The following is a 24,791-nucleotide window of genomic DNA, read 5'->3' as shown; positions in this document are numbered from 1 at the left end:
ACCCATTTACTAGTTTAGAACTTTGGAAACTTCCTTACACTTATTGAACTTTTTAAACTTCCAATATGTGGGGAAAAAAAATAACTTATAAAAGGGTTGGAATGATTAAAATAATGTATGTAAACCTACCCACTTCCACTGAGTCAATTTCAACTCATAATGACTGTATAGTACAAAGCAGAATTGTTTCTTAGGGTTTCCATAACCATATATGAATACATAGAGCCCGTGATAGATGTGCATGGCCAACCTTGCAGTTAGTAGCCCAACACTTAACCCACTATGCCACCAGTGTTCTTTAATGCATATTTGTTGTTGTTGTTAAGTATCATCCAGTCAGTTCCGAATCACAGCGATGCTGTTTAGGGTTTCCAAGGAGTGGCTGGTGAATTTGAACTGCCTAGAAGTCCTGGTGTGGTGCTGTGGGTTAATGTGCCAGACTGCAAAACCAGTTGAACTGCAAGGTCAGCGGTTCAAGCTCACCAGCTGCTCCTCGGTAACACTACACAGGGTCGCTATGGGTCAGAATTGACTCGACAGCACTTAACAACAACACCATTCAGTTCAAATCAACCTTGCTCATTAACCTGGAGCACCACACCAGGACTCCTTAAAACATATAAAGGATTGAATATGCGTAGTACATAAAGAAAGTTGCTATGAAAACACTCATATTTAAGAATAAAATAATCTGAAGAAAATAGATTTCGTTTGTATGATGGTGTTTTCTTCCATTGACAGATCCTAGAAGTCTAGATGTGAGTCATAAACAATCTCTTTCCTCAGTCATTATGACCTAAATATTAAATCTACCCATTTTGTTACTGCATTCTAGTCAGCCTATTTAAGAATGAAACCGTGGACTTTGATCATGTTGATTGCTGCTGCTTTTACTGCCAAGAAGGATTGCATTGATTGTTTTCACACTAAGTGTGAAAACATCATCTCAGGGAGGAAATGATGAAGAATGACCTTACTAAGACATGTCACTAGATTCCAATACATTAGAAATAATGAGTTCCCTCTAAAGAGAGATGAATTGAGGATGAATTAGACACACAGAATAGTAGACTAGGTAGACACACGCACACAGACAAAAATATTTTTTAGGTAACACTAGATTGTAGTCATTTACCAATATTGAATATTGTCTCATATGGTACCTTCACAATGTAACCCTCATTTCACTGATGAGGAATGAATACAACAAAGATCAAGGACTTATGTAGGAGATGAAACATCTACTGGTTCTCCAAGTACTGGTCTGCTTCACTGAGTTGGAACTGACTCAATGGGCTTCTTTGGAGTCACTGACATTTAGTTCATATTTAAAGCCATGAGATTGAATAAGATAGCCAAGCAAACAGAGAAGCAAATAGAACCAGGAGTTGAACTCCAAGGCCCTCCAACTGGAAGAACTTAGGGAGACAAGGAGAAACAAATGAAGGTGACTGAGAATAGAAGTGAAGAAGGAAAGAAAAAAACAACAGCAAAGTGTGCTGTCCTGGAAACCAAGAATAAGATATATAACAAGGAAGAAGAAGTGACCAATTGTGTCCAACAATTCTCATTAAATGACTATTATGAAGAATAAGACTTCATCATTGGGTTCAGAAAAGTTAGAGGTCATTAAGGATATTCATAAAATAAAGTGGTGGAGTGTTGAAACAAAAATTGGTTGGGCCAAAAATAAGAATTGGAGATAGACCATCATAGAGAATAAAGAAATTTTATTGCAAATAGAAGCAAATAAATTAATTTAAAATGAGGTTCTGAATGAGAGAAGCATGGTCAAGAAAATAATTTTATTTTTGTTTTATATTTTGTTTTATACTTAGAAGAATAGTAGGGATGCTCATATTTTTTAAACTTTAGAATGCAGGAGATCAATTTGCTCTTTTAGTAAAAATGCCAATGCCAAGATCACACTTTGATTTCTGAAATGATGTGAGTGCATAGAATTCAAAACAGATGGAGGGCTGGCTTTAGAAAGGAGAAGAAATAGTTCCTCTGTTGTTACAGAAGAGAAGAGAAGCAAATGGAAGGTATCATTAGTTTTGTATATTTGATATGAGGAAATTGATGGAATTTCCATAAATTTGAGTTAGGAGCAAGGATATCTGTGGGCAAGGGAAGGTAACTAAAACCAAAATACAAAATAAGGAAACTATTCAATCATCAATTGATTTGCATTAGTCATGTCCCTATCAAATCAGAATGAACTATTTGCCTTTCCATCAAGGAAGCTATTCTGACAAATCACAAACCCTAGACTAGAACCAAGCAACCCAAAGCACAGTTCTGTCATTATCTCCCCTGTGATTCCTCTAAGCAAGTGCCACATGAGAAATAATGAGTCATGAGAAAGACAACGTGGCTGGTCTTGAAGAAATTAACCCTACATCATGCCATGCCCCTGCACTAATCGTTTTCCAGAAGCCTTAATTGCCTCTCTTGGTACCCTGTGCTCCTAAATGACAAGCCAGTAATTCACTGCACAAGGCTTGGCCGAATGGATAAGATCAATCAAGGGTTTCCTTTGGCTTTCTGCCCCTGACTAGACACATAGCACTGGTATTTAATGCATTAGTGTAACACTTTTAAAAGGAATTTTTTTCCCCAAACAAAAATTAGTTCCGACTTGAGAAGGAAAAAATAAAAAAGGGGGAAAGGCAATAAAATTTCTAAGGCTCAAATATTCAGTCCATTGCCTTTAGACAAAGTATTTAAAAAGGAAAAAGAAAAGAAAGAAAGAAAGAAAAGCAGCAACAACAAAAATCAACCCAGGAGCAAAATCAAGGAGAATTTTTAAGCCAAGGTCAAGTTTTCCCAGCAGAGGAGCTAGATACAAAATATTTATTCTTTCTCAAGCCAGTCTCATTGCTAATTCATTCAGCTTTTCCAAACTGATGAAAAGAGGAAGTGCTCTAGAATGTGGCGTGATGTACACTCAGCCAGGTCTGAATTTCTGCTGCTTCTTTTGAGGAGTAGGATAGAGTTCAAAAAGTCAGTAATGACTACCCATCATTCTGATCCTTAAAAGAGGATGAAAACAAGAGTCTCAACTCTTCTTTAATACTTTATTCCACTCCCTTTCTTGTCACAGGCGCATAACATGTTGTTTTAAAAATAGTGCAAAACAGGTACAAATTCATCGGAAATATGAGATCATATGCTCTGTAAATCAATGCTATTCACAATGACAATCTAACCCATATCCAACCTACTATCACTGTGTCAATTCCAACTCATAGCAATCCGATTGGACAGAGTAGAACTGCCCCATAGGGTTTCCTACGCTAAACATTTCTGGGAGCAGACAGACTCATCTTTCCTCACACAGAGCAGCTGGTAGGTTTCAACTGCCCATCTTGAGGTTAGCAAACCAATGCTTAACTGTCTAATGACTGCCTAAATTTATGATGCCACATAACAGGCTGATGCAATGTAAATACAATATAGAAATCTGAATACAGGTTGATTACTCCTATGTTTGAAATAGAAGCATTTGATTAACATTTAGGTGCATATTTTCACAAAATTAGCTGGTTACTTGTGTGAGGGAGTGTGGTGTCTGAATGACTCCCAAGTTTCCTAAGAATCTGTTCTTGTAAAAAGGAATGGCCAGGAGTCACCTCTCCAGGTGGAATCTAGTCGGATTCAGTAGGACACATGCAAGAATTACACTGAATGTCCCTTGTACATCATCCCTCCTTACTTGCAGTCTCCGTTAATGTCCAATTCTGAACTCCCACCATGTCTCTGATGTTTTTCCCCCAGTCTGAAATTCTTAACCTCATGGTAATCCAGTCAAAACCCTACATTTCTTTACATTTTAGATGAAAGCTCACTGCTTCTGGGATGCTATCCTTAATTAATCCAGTCAGCATTGACCTTTTGCTTCTTAATTTTTTGCTACATTTATAACATCATCTAAAAAACTGAATATCAAATCCAGCAATAATCTATATACATTTAACAGTGCTCGGTGTTTCTCACATTTTTATCTCCTTATCAAAACCAGAGATGAAAGTATGCTATGGTGCTATAGGAAAAACCCTGGAATGCGAACTGCAAGGTCAGTAGTTCAAACCCACCAGCTGCTCCTTGGAAACCCAATATAGGGTCACTATGAGTTAGAACTGACTCAATAGCATTTAGTAACATTAAGCAACTAGCTCATGTGTCAGAGCTGGGATTTAATTCTACTCCTGTCTGACTCCAAATCCAAGTCCTGCAGCCTCCCTCATTGTGATGGTTGTGTGCAGTTGAAGTCAATCCCAACTCACAGCAACCCTGTATAGGGTTTTGAAAACTGTAAATCTTTATGGGAGCAGAAAGCCTCATCTTTTCCAGCAGTGACTGACAGATTCAAGCTTCTGACCTTGTGGTTAGTAACCCAACTCATAATCCACTATGCTATCAGGGCCCCTTACCTTCTTAATAGAAGAATCAAATCTCATACCTGTTTCCTGGACCTACACTGGCATTGAAGGGTGGCTGCTGATGATTTTCTTATCACCTTCATCTCCTAGTATTCTTCCCTTAGATATCTTTCCAGTGAGGCAATGTGAAACAGGGTACTTTCAACAGTTTCTCTACTCTTCTACCACTAAAGTAAATGTAAAATGCCATTGTTAAATGCCATTCAGTCAGTTCCAACTCATAGCAACTCTGTATAGGATTGCTGAGGAGTGGCTGGTGGATTTGAACTGCTAACCTTATGATTAACAGCCCAGTGCTTATCCTACAGTGCACACCAAATAGTACCTAGCAAAGTACCTAAATATAACTGGGGTTTTAATAAATCCTTGGGGGCTTTACCTCAACTTGTCAATTTTGTCATGAAGGAGTAAGGATTTCAGCAGAGGGGGCCACATCTTTCTGTACCTTTCAGAACCTCTCAGGACATCTAATGAGCACCATTCTGAGTCTTTTGAGGCTTGAGGTAGTATGGCTATGAAGATGTTCATGAAAGCCAGCATTTGAAAAATCAATGAGGTCATAGGAAGCCACCAAGTAAGATACAAATAAAGACAACATTCATTTTGAAATCGGGACGACTGACTGACCCAGGGCTGTATTATTCTGCAGCAGATGGACCTGGGCATTTTAGTGTCTAGTTTTGAAACTTGTTGGAGCACTTCACCTCAGTTTCTTTTTTTGTTTATTTGTTTGTTATAATTAAAGGAAGGAAGGCAAGAGGGAAGGAGAGAGAGAGAAATAAAAAAGAGATAAGGTAAGGAGATGAGGGAAGATTTGGAAAGAGGAGGAAATGAGAGAGGAAGGGGAGAAGAGAGCAAAGAAAAAAAGAAAACAACCTGCCTTGCTTCTCTGAGAGTTGGCACAGGTCTTAGGGATATGGCAGCTTTATCCTTGCTTCAACTTCATTTCCCACGCCTAATTACCAGCAGCTGTTAGGCTGCACATTCATTTTCTTCTGATACATTCCTTTTTTTGTGAAACATGAGTTCACTTTCTTAGTCCCATATCATTGCTAACCTATTGGCTGTTGTCTCCATCAGACATCCACTTAGCAAACATACTCTTGGCTTAGCAAAGGCATAACTCAAGGAAACCCTACCACAGAAAAAGAACTAGCAGAAAACTCTTTTATTCATAATAACAGCAGCTGACATTTGTTTAGTGCTTTACTGTCTATTTTCTTAGCTTGATTTGATTGCAAAGCCCTTTTCAATTATTGGATAAAAGAGACAGGTAAACACAAACAGCCTGAAAGTGCATAATTAAACCATGACATAAAGAGCAAAGAGGGAAAAACAATCACATTTATTCCTGCCTAATGGCAAATAACTTGCTGTTAACAAATAGCTTCAAACATGAAAGAAATAAGCGATACTATTGCCTGCCTTATTAATGAAGGATTTAAGGTGAGGCAATGACAATTATGTTTTAAAGAGTGGGAGCCTGTACAGATAATGAACTTCTTTAGACTCCAGTTTTCCAAGGCATGGAGATGAGATACGATCTGATTAAATATTTCAGAACTGGAGCTGTCTTCGACATTTGGCTAATGCAACATAATCATTCCTTAGATGATAAAATGGAAGTTTAGTTTATTTTTTCATTCAACAAACATGTATTGAATGTCCACATAACAGGAACTCCACTGCTGATGTTGTTGTTAAGTGCTGTCAAGTCAGTTTCAACTCATAGCAACCCTGTATAGGGTTTCCAAGGGTTAGCAGTGGTTGGTGAATCTGAACTGCTGACCTTGTAATTCAAACCAACCTTGCGATGTAGTGTTTATCCTACAGCGCCAAACCAGCTACTCTGCTAGGCACTGGTTAAAACCAAAAAGTAAGCCTGTTTGCAATTCCAACTCATAGCCCATGATGCCACCAGAATTTCTTTATATGAGCACTATTGTTGTTAAGTGCCGTCGAGTCAGTTCTGACCCATAGTGACCCTGTATAGGGTTTCTAAGAAGCAGCTACTGAGCTTGAACCACCGACCTTGTAGCTCAAATCAACTTTGCAGTCCAGTGCATTAATCAAAGCACTACACCAGGACTCCATATAAGCACAAGGGAAAGGAAAAACAGGAAAGAAGTGAAAGGAAGTACAGATTTTTAAAACTTTAGCCTCAGGTCTTGTTTTGCCATCATTTCTCTTAATTCTTGAATATATGGCCTCTGTGGAATGTAGATAATAAGCCCATCAACATTTGTATAGACCTCAGATCCGACTCAACAGCATTTAACAACAACTTCTCATTTAGGAGTCCTGGTGTGGTCCTGTGGGTTAATGTGCTGGACTACAAATATCGATTTGAACCACAATGTTGGCAGTTCAAGCTCACCAGTCACTCCTTGGAAACCCAATACAGGGTCGCTATGGGTCAGAACCAACTCAACTGCACTCGACAACAACAACAACACCTCCTCACTTAAGGGCTCTGGTAGCACTGTAGGATAAGCACTTTACTGGAAGGTCAGCAGATTAAACTCACCTGTCACTCCTTAGGAGAAAGGCAAGGTTTTCTGTTCCACAAATACGTATAGCCTCTGAAATGCTGTATGAGGTTGTTGTGAGTCGAAAATGACTCAATGGTATTAGGTTTCTGGTAAGATTGCACATTTATCATCTATCTTGCTACTTTGCCATTTAGAATTTATGACAATAGTAAAATAAAAGTACTTTTGGACTATTTTGTTCATTAATAATTGTCATCTAGCAGTGAGAAATGAGGTGCAAGGGAATAGTAATGTGTCTGTGATGGTTAAGGTTATGTGTCAACTTGAATGGGCCATGGATCTCTGTAGTTTTGCAGCTATGTGTGGCACTGTGTGCTAATGCATCAGACTGCAAAGTCGTTTGAACTGTGAGGTTGGTGGTTCAAGCTCACCAGCTGCTCCTTGGAAAGGGTAGCTATGGGTCGAAACTGACCTGACAGCACTTAACAACAACAACAGTGATGTTATTTGGAAGTTCTCTAATACTGTACTTTAACAGCAATGTAACGATGTAGTCATCCTCCTATTTGTGATCTGCTGTGGTCATCCTCCATGTTAACTCAATACTGATCTTCACATGATTTGGTCTTGGGATTCTAAGTATGTCAGTAAGTGAAGAGTCGGTATGCAGGCTATATCATATAGTGGCTGTGTGGGTTGAGATAGGTGTAAAGGATGATTTACTTAACTTTGAACCATAATTTATTAAGGGGGAGAGATAGATATATCTTGTAATATATCTATTACAAAGCAAAGTCATCTTAAATAAATCAGGTGTAAGGAGCTCTGCTAGCATAGTGGTTACGAATCAGGCTGCGAACCTCAAGGTCAGCAATCTGAAACTACCAGCTGTTCCGCAGGAGAAAGATGAGGCTTTCTGCTCCCATAAAGATTTCCTGCCTCAGAAACCCTGTACAGGGTCGCTATGAGTTGGAACCGACTCCACAGCACATAACAACAACAGCAACATCAGTGCACAGTCTGACAGATACTTAAATGAATTTCAGCTATGACTATTATGAGAGTGCTTTTCATATCATTATTAAAGAAAAACCAATAGAGAAAGAGTTGTTATTTTGGATAGTTGCTTTTGATCCAGTTCCAACTCATAATGACCCTGTGTACATCATAATGAAACATTGGTCAGACCTGCACCATTGTAGAATCATTGCTATGTTTGAGACCATTGTAACAGAAACTATGTCAATAAATCTCATTGAGGATCTTCCTCATTTTCACTGATCCTCAACTTTGCCAAGTATGATGTCCTTCTCCAGGAACTGGTCTCTCCTGATATGAGACAAAGTCATGTCATCCTCCCTTCTGAAGAGCATTTTTGCAATGTTATTTAAAATTTGTTTTGATCCGCCCAGTGTAATACCCTTGCATAGTCAATAAAATATAGGTAAAAATCTTTCCGGTATTCTCAGCATTCAGTCAAGATCCATCTGATAACAGCAATGATATCATTCCACAACCTCTTGGATTTCTTGCAGTTTCCTGCCAATTTAATGCTATCTTCCTTTAAATTAACTACGATATTGTTGGATAATTTCCACACTTTGTTGGATCAGTTTTCTTTGGAATCAGCACAAATGTGGATTTCTTCCAGTAGACTAACAAGGTAGCTGTCTTCCCAATTCCGTGGCATAGATGCGTTAGTGCCTCCAGTGTTGCACCTCAAGTAACATTCTACAAATTCCTGGACATTCATTTTTGTCAATGCCTTAAGTAAAACTTGACCTTCTTCCTTCAATATCATCCAGTCATGATCATAAGTTACCTCTGAAATGGTTGAAAATTAACCGGTTCTTTCTGGTAAAGTGATTTGCATAGTCCTTCCATAACATTTTAACGCTTCCTACATTGTTCAAAATTTTACCCACAGAATCCTTCAATATTTCAACTCAAGGCTTGAGTTTTTAACTCAGTTCTTTCAGCTTGAGCAATTCTGAATATGTTCTTCCCTTTTGAATTTCTAACTCCAAGTCTTTACACATTTCATTATAATAATTTACTTTGTCTTCTGAAGCCACCCTCTGAAATCTTCTGTTCAGATCTTTTATTTCATCAGTTATCCCATTCAGTTTAGCTATTCAAGAGCAAATTCTGAGTCTCTTCTAACATCTGTGTTAGTCTTTTATTTAATTCCTGTGTTTTTCATGACTTTGGTTTGCTTTATGTATGATGTACTTGCTGTTTTCCCATAACTCACCTGGTCATTGGTCATTAGAGTTCATTGCCTCAAATCTATTCTTGAATAGTATCTAAATTCAGGTGAGATATAATCAAGGTTGTACATGGGCTCTCATGGACTCGTTTTAATTTTATTAAGCTTCAACTTGAATTTACATATATGAGAAATTGATGTTGTGGTCCACAGTCAGCCCCTTGCTATGTTCTGAGTGATGATATTTAGCTTCTTATTTACCTCTTTTCCTAAAAGGTACTTGGATTGATTTCTGTGTATTCCACCTTGTGAGGTCCACATGTCCAGTTTTTGCTTACATTGCTAAAAAAAATGTATTTCCAAAGAATTGCTGCTGTTAAGTGCTGTGTAGTCAGTTTCAACTAATAGCAACCCTGTATAGGGTTTCTGAGGAGCAAATGGTGGATTTGAACCACCAATCTTGTGGTTCAAACTGGCATTGCAGTTGAGTGCTTACCCTCTAGTGCCACAGGACTCCTTCCAAAGAATAGATCATCGATAAAGCAAAATTATATCATGTGATCTTTGGCATAATTTCTTCTCCAAGGTCACATTTTCTAACTACTGATCCTTTTTTATGTTTCTAAATTTCACATTTCAAATACCAGCAATTACCAATGCATCTTGATTACACTGTATGCTTTATAAATTTTGGACTACAGAAGTGGATAAAAATCCTTAGTGTCTTCTTCATCTTTGGCATTATTAGCTTGTGTGTAAATTTTAATAACCATTGTATTAATTGGTCTTTTTTGCTGGTGCATATATGTATTGAAGAGCAGAGATGTCAGCTTGAGGACTAAGGTGCACCTGACCTAAGCCATGGTATTTTCAATAACCTCATATGGATGTGAAAATTGGACAGTGAATAAGGAAGATCGTAGAAGAATTGATGCCTTTGAGTTGTGGTGTTGGAGGAGAATATTGAATGTGCCATGGACTGCCAAAAGAACCAATAGATCTGTTTTGGAAGAAGTGCAGCCAGAGTGCTCCTTGGAGGCCAGGATGGCTAAGCTTCATCTCTCATACTTTGGACATATTGTCTGGAGGGAACAGTCGCTGGAGAAGGATGTCATGCTGGGTAAGGTAGAGGGTCAGAGAAAAAGAGGAAGACCCCTAACGAGATGGATCGGCCAGGTGGCATCATTGATGGACGCAAGTGTGGCAATGGTAATGAGGTTGGCCCAGGATCGGACATTGTTTTGTTCTGCTGTGCATGGGGTCGCTATGAGTCGGTTCCGACTCGATGGCACCTGACAACAACAACAACAACAACTTTGTCCTATATATAGATAGTTATTATCCTATCATTGACATCATTGTACTTTCAGGATAGATCTTGAAATGCTATTTTTTGAAGATGGCCTCAGTTCTGGTCCTCTTCAAGTCTTCAATATGCCATTCCTGGAAAAGTAGATCATGTGACTGTCGAATTCAAAGTGGCCAATACCAGCCCATTTCAGCTAATGAATGCCCTAGATATTGATCTTCAAGCATTCTATTTCATTTTTGGCTGTACCTAATTTGTCTAGAAGGAGCTCTGCTAGTGTAGTGGTTACGAATCGGGCTGTGAACCGCAAGGTCAGCAGTTCAAAACTGCCAGCTGCTCTGTGGGAGAAAGATGAGGCTTTCTGCTCCCGTAAAGATTTACAGCCTTGGAACCCTGTTCAGGGTCACTATGGGTTAGAACCGACTCAACGGCACACAGCAACAACAGCAGTTTTTCTAGAGGAGTCCTGGTGTGGCGCTGTGGGTTAATGCGCCAGACTACAAAGCAGTTTGAACTGCAAGGTTGGCAGTTCAAGCTCACCAGCTGCTCCTAGGAAACCCTACACAGGGTTGCTATGGGTTGGAACTGACTCAATGGCACTTCACAGCAACAACAATTTTTCTAGATTCATAATTCATAATTCTGTGTACTGAATATTAATGGATGTTTGCAGCTATTCTTATTTTGAGTTGTGCCATAATAGCAAACAAAGGTTCTGAAAGGTTTACTCCATCCACATCATTAAGGTCCACTCTTTAAGGAGTAAATCCTACCCCAGTTGTATTTTGTGTGCCTTCCAACAGCGGGGCTCATCTTCTGCCAGGTTATCAGATAATACCCTGCAGCTATGCATAGGGTTTTCACTGGCCAATGCTTTCAGAAGTAGATTGCTATGTTCTTCTTCCTAGTTTATCCTAATCTGGAAGCTCCATGAAGTTCTGTCCACCATGGGTGACCCTGAGCATATTTGAGATGCTGGTGATAGCTCCAACATCACAGCAATATGCAACCCACCACAGTATGACAATGAGTGGTGAGGTTAAGGAGAGGTTGTTGTTTCTGTTATTAGGTGCCATCGAGCTGGTACTGACTCATAACACAACAGAAGGAAACACTGGTTGGTCCTGCGCCAAACCCACAACCATTGTCACAGTTGTGCTCGCTGCTGTTGGTACTGCGCCGATCCATCTTGTTATGGGTATTCCTCCATTTCACTGGTCTTCTGCTTTACCAAGCATGATGTTCTTCCCCAGTTTTTGTTAAGTGCAGTCGAGCTGGTTCAGATCCATAATGACCCTATATAGGGTTTCCGAGGAGCGGCTGGTGAGTTTGAACAGCTGACCTTGCAACTCAAACTGATCTTATGCTTGAGTGCTTTCCCTACAGCAGCACACCAGGACTCCAGTGTATGTTTTTGTTGTTGTTGTTAAGTGCTGTCCAGTAGGTGCCAACTCATAGTGACCTCGTATAGCATTTCTTTGGAGTAGCTGGTGAGCTTGAACCATCGGCCTTGCAGTTCAAACAGACATTGTATTCCTGTGCATTAACCCAGAGCACCACACCAGGATTCCCCAGGGTAGGTAGATAATTATAAGTAAATGGTAGAGGGAAATAAAACACTCCATTGAGGAAATAAATCTGTAGTTTTATCATTAAAGTAGTACCATTTATTCTGAGATTCTCTAAAGGAAATTTCATCAAGGTTTTGTGCTCTTACGTTGAATGCTTCCAACTCAGAGGACTTATCAATATCTCCTTGTACTTGAGTGCACTGTACACAGTATGTGGAATGATTTTCATGCTAACACACCTATTCTCTTTTTAATGATGATTGTGGTTTTAAAAGTCACACAATTTATTTTAATTCTGGTCAGTATTTAAAGTTCCAAAAGAGCTAAGACAGAGTTTGAAAGTTTGGTCAGTAACAATGTTGTAACATCAGGCTTGAAACAAACAAAATGATATTATTCAGGGATGGAGTTTCTAAATAAAAAGATGCTGGCACCTAGCTCCTGAATCATGCTTTTGAAGCAATAGGGGATGCCATGAGCCAGGGAGACATGCTGTCTCAGAGTTCTAATTCTGGATCTGGTGGCACCAGTAGGGATTAATGGTTTATATTAGTAGCCTCAACCTACTTTTCATAGTTTTGCTTTTATATGTAAGACTGGAGTCACAAACTGGCTACTGTCTATTTTTACATTTTTAAAAGGCTAGAAAGTTCAAAAGATGAATAATAGTTATTGATATTTTTAAATTATAGAAAATTTATATTTAGGCCTGTAAATAAAATTTTATTGGGACACAGCTATGCTTCTTTATCATGCTATAATGGCAAAGTCAAGCAGCTGCGGCAGACTTTGTTACCCATGAGCTCTGTCTGGTCCTTTACAGAAAAAGTTTACAGATCCCAATCTAACTGATGGCGTCAGAACCAAGCTATCTACAAATACGAGACCATCCCTCTTAAGGATACTCCTCATAAGTATGCTCATATGATCACAAGACTATACTGTTAAATCAGTCATGAATGTCCCAAGTATCTTTTGGTTTAAATGTCCTTAGCCAGAATTCCAATGGATTAAAAATGTTTAAATGTTGTCTGCGGTATTTCAATAGCCTCTTTCAAGTGTATATTGTAAAGAATTTATGTAGGTAGGGAATTTTTAAACAAATATCCCAAATACTTAAAAAAAAAAATAACAAAAGAATACAGAGTAGCTAAAACATGCTGCTTTGCATGAATGTATTTATTTAATTCATGTACAGAACTAGTTGTGTGCATAGAAATATGTTTTCATACTATAAATGACTCCTACACACATTCTCAAAATGATTTGCAAGCATTCAAATTACTAAGCAGAAAAGGAAGAAAGAAAGAAAGAAATTATAAAGTTTAAAGCTGCCCACAGACTAAGACATTATGCAAGCAAAAACAAAACAGAAATTGCCATAGTTTCCTAAGTGATAGCAAAAACAATTGCATAGATTTTAACTTATATTTTTCACATAAAAGGGAAAAATGTTAAGATACAGGGAGTTTTGTAAAATCAAATGTCTCAGTAATGTGTTTAATAGTGATCAAGAAAGTAACCATGCTGAAACACTACAAAGCATTCCTTCATCGTTATATTAAACAGATGCCGATTACAACATTTTCATATAAAATGGATGCTAAATACTGGCTTATGTTTTAAAATGATAATGAAATAATGTATCTAATGACATTATTTGTTCATTCCAGAAGGAATTGCAAAACATACAGTCATGGGATGGTAACCTTTCATTGCTGATGTCACAATTATTTCAAAAACTCAAAACTTGGCCACACTTTCTTCTTTTTCAGAGACACCCATTAATATTTCTCAGAACTAGTTATTTCTCAGTTGACCTATTATGTAGTGCAGCTGCGATGGCCATCTAAGTAGGTTCAACTTTTGGTGGATTAAAATCTTTACAGCTTGTAGATCCATGAAATGTTCTATTCAAAAAAGTTCTTTTGTAAATGCCTGAAATTGTCCTGTGAAGTTTATCCGTCATAGAACTAGAAAAAAGAACAGCTGAATCAAGTAGGTAAAATCCACAATTTCTGTTAGTGTACCACATCATTTAAAATAATAGAGAAAAAATTTTCGTATTTATATATACACATATACATTTTTGTTGTTAAGTACAATAGAGTCAGTTCTGACTCACAGTGACCCTGCATAGGTTTTCTGAGGAGCGGCTGGAGGGTTTGAACCACTGATCTTGAGGTTAGCAGTCCTAACTTGTGGTTGTTGTTGTTAAGTGTTGTCGAGTCTGTTCTGACCCATAGGGTTTCCAAGGAGCAGGTGGTGAGCTTGAACTGCCAACCTTGCAGTTCAAACAGCTTTGCAGTCTGGCACATTAACCCACAACACCACACCAGGTTAGTAGTGTATTTATCCAACAGCACCACACCAAGACTCCATAAGAAGACAGAAATAAATAACTGGACATACAGTCAGATAGAAATAGAAAGGTTAGTAAAGTCTGTGGTTCTCAAATATAGAATATGGTTCTTAACCTGGGGGCCATGGATGAGTTTCAGGGAATCTCTAAAGCCTCCAAAAGTGTTACAATTTTGGTAAGTACATGTTGTTGTTTTTTAAATTCCCTTGGTAAGTATCCATATTAGTTATTAGGATTTCTAAGAATATATAACTTTTCACTTAACTCCTAAAAAAAAACAACCCTGGGCAATAAGTAGGATGGAAATATTATTGAAATTTACAAAGGTATTAAAATAATGAATATTGTCATGTAGTTCTGGTGATAGGATAAGCACTGAACTGCTAACCAGTTCAAGCTTACCAGCTATTCCCTGGAAGCCCTATACAGGATTGCTATTAGTCAGAATTAACTCAATGCTATACAACAACAATAAAGTGAAAATAAATATCATATTGAAGGGCTTAAATCAGACTCAACTCAGTGCCAACGTGTTTTTTTTTTTTTTTTTTCCTTTTTGTTCCCAAGTAGTTGAAAATAACTTTAAATAATCCTTCAAATTTCTCTTATGTTTTCAAAATTAGTACTTCCTCCCTCATGACCTAGTCTTCATTTCTTCTTTCTTCCCCTAGAGGAGGGAAGAGGATAAAAAACTTTTAAGTTCTACTACCTATTATATATTTTGGATAAGGTCTGAGATGAGGCTTTGACTATCATTAATATTAATAGTTGCATTGAAACCCAAAATGGATCTTTGCTTATAGAATACATATGCGGGTTGGTTGAGTCATTTACAACTTAAAAACAATACCAGTTATGTTCATTGCTGGCTAGACAGTCTGAGGCATGGCTGTATCTTTTCACCATACTTATTCAGTCTTTATGATGAGAAAATAACTAAGAAACTGGGCTTTATAAAGACATGTTACGATTAAGCATTAGGATTGGACAGAGACTAATTAACAATCTTCAATATGCACATGCTACAACCTTGTTTGCTGAAATTGAGCACAACTTGAAGCACTTCCTAGTGTAGGTAAAAAAGTAGTCTTCAGAGTCGGTTGCATCTAAAAAAAAAAAAAACCAAAAAAAAAAAAAAAAAATATATATATATATATATATATATATATATTTCAATTGAACCAATAATCAATATCATGATAAACAGTAGAGAAAGAGAAATTGAAGTTTTCAAGGATTTTATTCTTCTTTAATCAACAATCAATGCCCATAGACATAGCAGTCAAGAAATCAAATAACCTACTGCATTGGGGAAGATTGCAGTAGAAGACCTCTTTATAAAAATTTAATAAACAAAGATGTCAGTTTGTGATGACTAGCGGGCGCCTGACCCAAGCCATGCCATTATCAATCACCTCATATGCATGCAAAACTGGTAATAAATGGGGAAAAAATGGCATATTTGAATTAAGTTGTTGACAAATAATATTAAATATACCATGGGTTGCCAGAAGAGTGAACAAATTAGGCTGGGAAGAGGTACAACCAGAATGTTCCTTGGGAACAAGAATAGCAAGACCTTGTCTCAGTTATTTTGAATATGTTGTCAGAAGGGACTAATCCCTGGAGAAGAACAACATGCTTAGTAAAGTAGGAGGTCAGCATAAAAAAGGAAGACCCTCAAACAAGATCGACTGACACAGTAGTTTCAACAATGAGCTCAAGCATAGCAACAATTGTGAGGGTAGCGCAGAACTAGGCAACATTTTCGTCTGTTATACATAGAGTCTCTATGAGTCAGAGCTGAGTAAATGGCGCCTAACAACAGACAGCGAGTGGTAACCAAGGCAATGTGGAGAAAATATGTGAAGAAGTTAAGAACAATTTCACCAGCATGAGTTTTGTAGTGAAGAAACCCAGCCTGTCATTGTTTTTTGTAAGGAAGACAGAGATACTGATTCCTCCTTTGCTGTGTTTATTGCCATATAAATAAGGCTACTTTGCTGTATTTTTCAGCCCAGTTTTTCATGATGGTGTAGTTGTGACCAAGGAAACTATATTTTCAAAAGACTTATCTTTTGCACCTTTATTCAGTGCCTGTCTTTGTGATGGGCTTAAACATACACATATATGTAATTACAAATAAGTGAAAATAACTATTTTTACATCAAGTGTCAAAACTCTCATCCTTAATGGATGAACTGAAAAGATACAAGTTTATGTATTTCAGTTAAAACAAGCAAGCAAACAAACAAAACCATTTTCAGAAACTGGATCCCATCTCTAATCTTGTTTTGTTACTATGCTGTCGTGTTGGTTCTGACTCATAGCAACCCTGTTTAGGGGGTCCCAGGCTGCAAGGCTTTGTGGGAGTTATAGTCATTGTTATTGTTAAGTGTTGTGGAATCAGGTCAGACTCATAGCCGTCCTCTATAGGGTTTCCAAGGAGCAACTGGTAAATTTGAAGCGCTGACTTTGTGGTTCAAACCAACCATGTGGTCCAGTTCATTATCCTACAGCACCACACAGAAAGCTTCATCTTTGTCTCCTAATCTTGTATGTTGTTATTGTTAAGTACTGTGAAGTTGGTTCTGACTCATAGTGACCCTGTACTGGGTTTCCAAGGCTGCAAATCTTTACAGGAGCAAAAAGCCTCATCTTTTTCTCCTGGAACAACTGGTAGTTTCAAACTGCCGACCTTGAGATTAACAGCCCAATTCATAACCACTACGCTACCAGAGCTCCTTGTATAGGAGATTTTAAAATCAGAATTCTGATGATATTTTAAAATAAGAATATACATTTATTCTTGAAACATATCCTGAAACATATCCTGTAAATCAGTGATGCATAATTACACACATACATACTTTCATACATATTCATTAGTTGGTACTGTTTGGCCTTAATAAAATGACTTCTTTATGCCTCAGTTTCTTCATTTCTGAAATAGAGACAATAATAGTGACTACCACATAGAGGTTTGATGACAATTAAATGAAGAAACAAATATAAAAGGCCAAAACATTGTGTGGGACACAGAAAGATAGATATAGACATAGCTATAAATATTGTAGTGGATGGATTCCTGCTGTGTGGGCACTGTGGGTTAATGCACTGGACTGCAAAGTTGGTTTGATCCACAAGATCCGTGGTTCAAACTCACCAGCCACTCCTCAGAAACAGGGTTGCTATGAGTTGGAACTGACTCAATGGCACTTAACAACAACAACAACAACAACAACAAGTATAGTAGATCCTGTGACACTCTATCAAGATCGTTAGGAGGCTGCGCATATTGGCTACTCAGGTGTCATGGAGCCAGTCTCTAAGAATTCCTGTCCACTGCAGTAGGAAACTGCTTCTCCAACTCCCAATCAACTAATAATGGATTCCAAGAAACAAAGGTATGGAACTCTTGTCTTAATTTGGAACAACTCTGAGGGGCATCCCAACTCCAGAGCTCTCCATGAGATCAGTGAAGACTTCAACTGTGATGGTCCGTTTACCTGTATTTTGAAATATGCTAGAATAGTCTCCCACCCCTCTGTTAAGTTTAACTTTACCGTAGTCTATGAACCTGCCGGGTGTTAACCTTGATGCTCCATGTAGAAGAGGTCAAGATAGTAGGCCTGAGGGAGAGAGTGTACCTGTTATATTGTCAGACAAGGTTATAGGAGATGGAGCAGTGGTGGTTCCCAGGTAGAATTTTAACCTTCTATGCTGGAGACCTAGTTTTGATTCCCAGCCAATGTGCCTCATCTATCTGTGTAGCCTTGGGTGTTATGATGCTGCACAGGTTGTAGCAAAGTTCACACACTAAGGGATTAGGAAGAAGAGTTAGTTGATCTACTTCGGAAATACTAGTCAATGAGACCCCCATGGATCACAAGAGTCATAACTGCAACCTATTATGAGCTGTGTAAGATTGGGCAACACCGTATTATTTTATGTACGGGATCACTATGAGTTAGGGGTCAATTTGATGTCAACTAACAAAAATAAAAATAAAGATACACAGGAGTATTTTGGCAGATGAATAAGCGCAAAGAAACCAGCCGACCTTTGAGATCTTTTGTATGTGTCCCATCCAACAGAACCAGCTACCCCAAAATGAGAGAACCCAATAATTTTAAGTGGATTTCCACTTTTAGGGACAGTGCAAAATCTCAAAATTCACAACAGAGCGAGAATTTAGAGAAGAATATATTGACCAGCTAGTAGTAAGTGGTTACTCCAGCAGTATCTTTCATATAGGAACATCTCTGCCTTATTCCTACTTTCTTTTGGTATAAAATGAAAGGTAGAGAAGTAAGAAGGGAAAGCATGTGAGACGTTTCACCTACACTTTGGCCACTACAGCCACAACATAAAAAAAGGTGTTTTCTGCTCAAGGGGAAGGAAAGATCACACCCAGGGAGAAACAGACATTCAATATATAGGAAAGTTGGGGTAAACGATTAGCAATGATAAAAATTTTTACATGATTGAGATTCCTCCATAAACCTAGTAAATACATAATTCAATAAATCTGTGTATTTACTCAGCACCCTGTTATATTATGCATGGTATTGTTGTTGATAAATGCCGTCGAGTCAGTTCTGACTAATAGCAACCCTGTATAGGGTTTCTGGCGGGGAGCTGATGATGAGTATGAACTGCTGACCTTGCACTTCAAACTGACCTTGAGGTCCAGAGCATTATGCTGCAGAGCCACACTAGGTATTTGTTGTTGTTAAGTGCAGTCAAGTCAGTTCCGACCCATAGCAATCCTGTATAGGGTTTCTGAGGTGCAGCTGGTGAGCTTGAACCACCGACCTTATGGTTCAAATGACTTTGCAGTCCAGCACATTAACCCACTGCACCACACAGTATTAGGGACATGATAATGAACAAGAAAGATGCAGCCCCTAACATTAATGAGTGTATTCTCCCATGTTTCTTTTCAACTATATCTAGAAAACTTTCATTCACTCCCTCTGAGTGCTTACATTTCTAAAAAAGTTAAGGCATTATGATTCCATTTGTTCCTCTGTTTTTTGTTTATTTGTTATGTTTCATATCACAAGGATAACTTGATCATATTTTGAGAAGCAAAAGAAATCAACTGCATAGTCTGCAAACACAATACATTAAAGGTTTGCTAACATTCCTTTCTCAACTATATTCCCCTAAAGCTTAGCACTTGACCTCAAAAGCCTAAAACTTAGCATGTCTGACAGCAAAGTCTTTAAATTTACCAATTTAGTTGACATCTTTCTGAATAACAAACAAGCAGGAAGATAGTAAAAAAAAATAGAGTGAAATCTTATAGATCATGGAATTATTCAGTAAAGCAATTCATTTCATAGGAAAACAAACCTATAAGAAATCTGCCCTAAGTTATGATAGATTTTTTTCAAATAGGTTTTAAAACAGCTAAAATTTGCATATAAACATAATACACAAACAAATGCAATATGAGGAATATTAAAAAGACCTAAAGACTCTAACTCATTTGAAAATCTTGGTTGTTTTATGTGTCATATGTGCACATGAGTAGCTTTTAGTTTCAAAGGACATTTTTAACTAAAGTAAAACCAAAATCAAAGCAGAACAACTTCTATAGACATAGACTATACGGATAAATTGTAAATATTTATACTACATACATATGTGGATGAACAAGGTATACATGAGGGGGCTTCAAAAGTGCATGGAAAAAAATCTATTATCTTTGCATTCCATTTTCTATAGACTTTGTGAAGCCTCTTCATAGTGTGTTTATATATTCACATATATAAATATGTCTGTGTGTATGTAATGCAAGAATACATGGTAAAATGTTTGCTAGAGGGTATAGTCAGTTTTAAGGAGCTCTGGTAGCGTAGTGGTTACGAATCGGGCTGCGAACCTTAAGGTCAGCGGTTCGAAACTACCAGCCGCTCCGCGGGAGAAAGATGAGCCTTTCTACTCCCGTAAAGATTTACACCCTCGGAAACCCTGTACAGGGTCACTATGAGTCGGAACCGACTTGACGGCACTTAACAACAACAACAATAGTCAGTTTTGTTAGAAATTATGATATAGACAAGATTAAAGGATTTATTATTCATTAATGTACTTTGAGTAGTTATGCTTGAAACTGTTGTTGGATTCCAGCAAGTTAAGTCTGACTCACAGCAACTACAGTGATACAGTAGAACATGAGGTTTATCTGCTGCACAAGACCTTTTGAAAGTGTTGAAGAGCAAAGACGTCAGCTTGAGGACTAAGGTCTTTGCTTTGACCCAAGCCATGATATTTTTAATAACATCATATGCATGTGAAAGCTGGACAGTGAATAAGGAAGAGACTGTAGAAGAATTGATGCCTTTGAGTTATGGTGTTGGAGGAGACTATTGAAAGTGCCATGGGCTGCCAAAAGAACCAATAGATCCATTTTGGAAGAAGTACAGCCAGAGTGCTCCTTGGAGGCCAGGATGGCCAAACTTTGTCTCTCATACTTTGGACATATTGTGAGGAGGGACCAGCCACTAGAGAAGGATATCATGTTTGGTAAGGTGGAGGGTCAAAGACAAAGAGGAAGACCTCCAGTGAGATGGATTGGCCAAGCAGCAGCATCGATGGACTCAAGCATGGCGACAGTAGTGAGGTTGGCCCAGGATCGGGCAGTGTTTTGTCCTGCCGTGCATAAGGTTGCTATGAGTCAGTACTAACTTGATGGCACCTAACACCAACAACAATCTTTATGGGAGCAGATCACCAGGTCTTTCTTCCATAGAGCAAGTGGGTGGGTTTGAACTACCATTCCTTTAGGTAGTGTTGTGCCACCAGGACTCCAAGACTTGAAGTACTTGTCCATAACAACAGAAATGTGTTCAGTCTGTAAGTACTATTTATAGGAAGGGCTTTTAGAAGTGGCAATCGAATTTCACAGTGAAATCCAACGTAGACTATTGTGTTATGAGAATCAGCTGCCAGGCTGGCCAGCAGAGGAATCTGAACAAAAGCCCTGAATACAATTCTGCAATCCTTCCTGCCTTCCTGACAAGTAAAAACAATTGCAACCTTCCAGATTCATACTGTTAAACTTTCATACAATTGAGAAAGTTACAAGATATTATTTTGTAATTCCCATCTACAAAGATAAATCAAGTGTTCTCTTATATCAAAAGCCTTAATTTTACAAAAAGCTATGAAAATCATGTGTTACAGATCTCCACATAATTATACATATAAGTAGAGATACATTTGCCTATAAATGGCATTTGGGGTTGGAGGTGCTTGAGGGACACACCAGTAAAGTGCCAATGAACAAGATTAAATATGTTAACAGTGACTTCTCAGCATAACCATAGCATGTTCACAATTGTTACCAAAGAAGTTTTAGACATGTTTTTCTTCTCATTCCATGTTGTTGCTGTATTGAGTTGGTTCTGATCCATAGCGACTCTGTATAGGGTTTCCAAGGAGCAGCTGGTGAGCTTGAACTGCTGACCTTGCTGTTCAAACGACTTTGCAGTCCAGTGCATTGACTCACAGTGTCACACCAGGACTCTGTCTCATTGCATAAGTGATTCAAAATGATAAAACATAACTTAGAAGTTACTATATATTATATTAATAATTCATGGAGTATCTTTTAAATTACACTATATTTATAGCTGTAAACCTGAATTTCCTTCAGAAACTTATTTTCTAAAGAACAATCTTCAGATTCCATATCACACAGTATTAAACTTGTAAGTTTAGCCCATCAAAATTCACAACCACATATGAACTACATGTGAAACACATACATTAAAGCAGTAATCATCAAGGTGAAGTTTTATCCACGACTTCCTGATCTTGAAGATAAAGTTCTCTCTAGAACAGTATTGCCGGGATCATTTATGTTATATCAGAACATTGTCACCAAAAAATGAAATTCTCACTCAGCTAGAAGATTGCATAAGAAAGAAGTATTATTGGTTATGAAAAGTTAAAGCCATCAGTTAAATACATGCTCATTTAAAAGCCAACAGGCACTAATGTTTGAGAATAAATAGGGAATGGAACTTCCTCTATCAATACTTCAAAGACTTTGCAACATCTGGAATCTGGTTCTATACAGTGTATTCCACTAAGAAGTAAAAATAAAAGGATTTGAATAGGGCAAACAAGATTCAGGTTTCTTACAGTATGTTCCCCCTGGGGGAAACAAAGAACCTAATGCATCTGACTAACCTTTCTGCACTTCAGCTGCATTAATTAACATTTAGTCATGGATTCCATCCAGAGCCAGATGAACTCAGTTCTACAGCTGTTTTCATTGAGAGGGAAAAATTAAGTCTTAGATTCCCAGCATTTCTAAACCTGGGAACATGTTTTATTGACCCCCTTTGTGCCAGCATTGTTGATATGCATTGCATATTACCCATCTGAAAGAATTTCCACCTACCCTAGATTGTGATTAGATCAATACTGATAACACATAGAGCCAATCCTATAAAATCCACATTCTAAACTACCTTTTTCTAACATCAAGAAATAAGTAAAGGCTGAAGATGTGATCAACGAATTAGATCATGTAGCCTTAGAGAAATTGTGACTGGGTGATTTACAAATGTATGTGGAGATCAGGTACATGGAGGGGGATGAGTGCTGACAACTAGGAAATAATGAAAAAGGACCAGTGGTTGAAGACATTTAGCTGTGAGGATCTTATGACTTGGCAGAAAGACTTTCAAGTCTACAAGTAGGCCAAACATGTGGAAGTGCTTGGGTAGAAGCCAAGCTGAGGCTGAGAACTAAAATACAGGCAATTCCCTGGTTATGAATGTCCAATTTATGAACAACTTCAACTTGCCTTTTAATGTTACGTAAACTTGCTCTCACTTTGAAAAGATCGAACCAAACCCTACTCACAACAAATTTTATCACAAGCACTTTTCCTTGTGCATGTAATCTTTAAACCATTGAAACGACTTCAAGCTTTTTCTTACACTGAAGTAAGGCTAAATAAGAACAGTATGCATGGACTCACCTACAAATTCCACTTACAGACACAGTAAGAAATTGGTCTCATTCATACCCCAGAGATGGACTGCCTCACTTGGGCAATCATTGGAATTTTGGTTTCTTTTCTTTTGTTTTTATAGCAAAATCTCCTTTGAGCCACAAAGTTTTATGAGGAGATATGATAGTGAATCAGCTGGGCAAAGCAATCTACCTGTAACACCTTGTCAAATTTCATTTCACAAAACCACTGCATCATCAAATTTATCTCCAAGATTTCCTTACAAGCACAATAACATTAAATTTATCTTCAATCATCCCTTACAAGCACTGTGTTGTGACGCTGGGCCAATTCTGGAGTCTTATGGACACAGGTTTGTGAACATCTACAAGCATGTGTGTACATTTGTACCAGTGTACAATTGTGGGCATCATTATCTTTTAAATACTAATGAAACTTGATACTTGTCTCCTTAAATTAATAATCTCATGGACTATTAAAGAAGAAGAAAAAATACTTCTGCCCAATCTTCTCCTTGACCAATATGAAATCACAAGAATGTAATAAAATTTGTAAAATATCCTACCTGGAACTACTTCAAAAAGGAATTTTCCAGGACTCTCTTCAGAACAGGGATGTTCAAGGACTTTATTTCCAGGCAGAAAAATAGTACCCTGTGAATACAAACACACAAAACATCAATATCATCAGCTAGCAATCAGCACAAACAGCACAAATCATCATCATCAACTTTCCCGGGTGACTCTTCAGATTTCCAATTTAGCAAGTGGCATGTACTAGAATCATAGTCACTTAACATTCAACAAATATATGTTGATCACCCAATATATGCAAGATACAGTGCTAGGTGCCAGAATAATTTTAAGCACCAATTTATTTAATGCCTTCAAGTCTTAGCTCAAACTTGTTGTTAAGTACTGTCGAGTTGGTTCTGAACCATAGCGACCCCATGTGGGGTTTCTGAGGAGTGACTGGTGACCTTAAACTGCTGACCTAGTGGTTCAAACCAACATTGCAGTCCAGCGCATTAACCCAGAGCACCACACCAGGATCAAACTTATGAGATGGATATTAATATCTTTATTTTATACCTGTGAAAACCAAGGTAGGGATATAAAATAACTTACCCAAACCAAAATTAGTTTTATTTAATTAGCCGTTCTCTCTTCTATATGCTAGATTTTCTTTTTCTTTAGTGGACTATTACCACCAGAGTTAAGTGTCTTAATGGATTTCCTACACAGTACAAGAGAGCTTTCCCAAAGATGGAGGATCAGGTGGGCGTGCAGTGAGGAGCTCTGTCACCAACAACACAGAATACTGGACCAAGAAGGCTCAGGGGATGGTGGAAGAACTCTGAACCACATATAAGGGAATATTTAGAGACTTGGAAGGCTTACAG

At 37.9% G+C, this 24,791-nt stretch overlaps 1 protein-coding gene across 1 annotated transcript in view; it reads right to left on the bottom strand.

The window, feature by feature from the left end:
- Positions 1-24,791, bottom strand: part of ARHGAP24 (Rho GTPase activating protein 24) — a 625,449-nt gene that overhangs the window by 388,958 nt on the left and 211,700 nt on the right. Inside the window, exon 2 of the mRNA XM_006867733.1 lies at positions 23,955-24,042. Coding sequence (XP_006867795.1) covers positions 23,955-24,042 — 88 coding nt within the window. The remainder of the gene's footprint in view (positions 1-23,954; positions 24,043-24,791) is intronic.

Source organism: Chrysochloris asiatica, unplaced genomic scaffold (assembly GCF_000296735.1).
Source record: "Chrysochloris asiatica unplaced genomic scaffold, ChrAsi1.0 scaffold00109, whole genome shotgun sequence".
Lineage (NCBI taxonomy): Eukaryota > Metazoa > Chordata > Mammalia > Afrosoricida > Chrysochloridae > Chrysochloris > Chrysochloris asiatica.
This window is presented reverse-complemented; position numbering and strand designations above follow the sequence as displayed.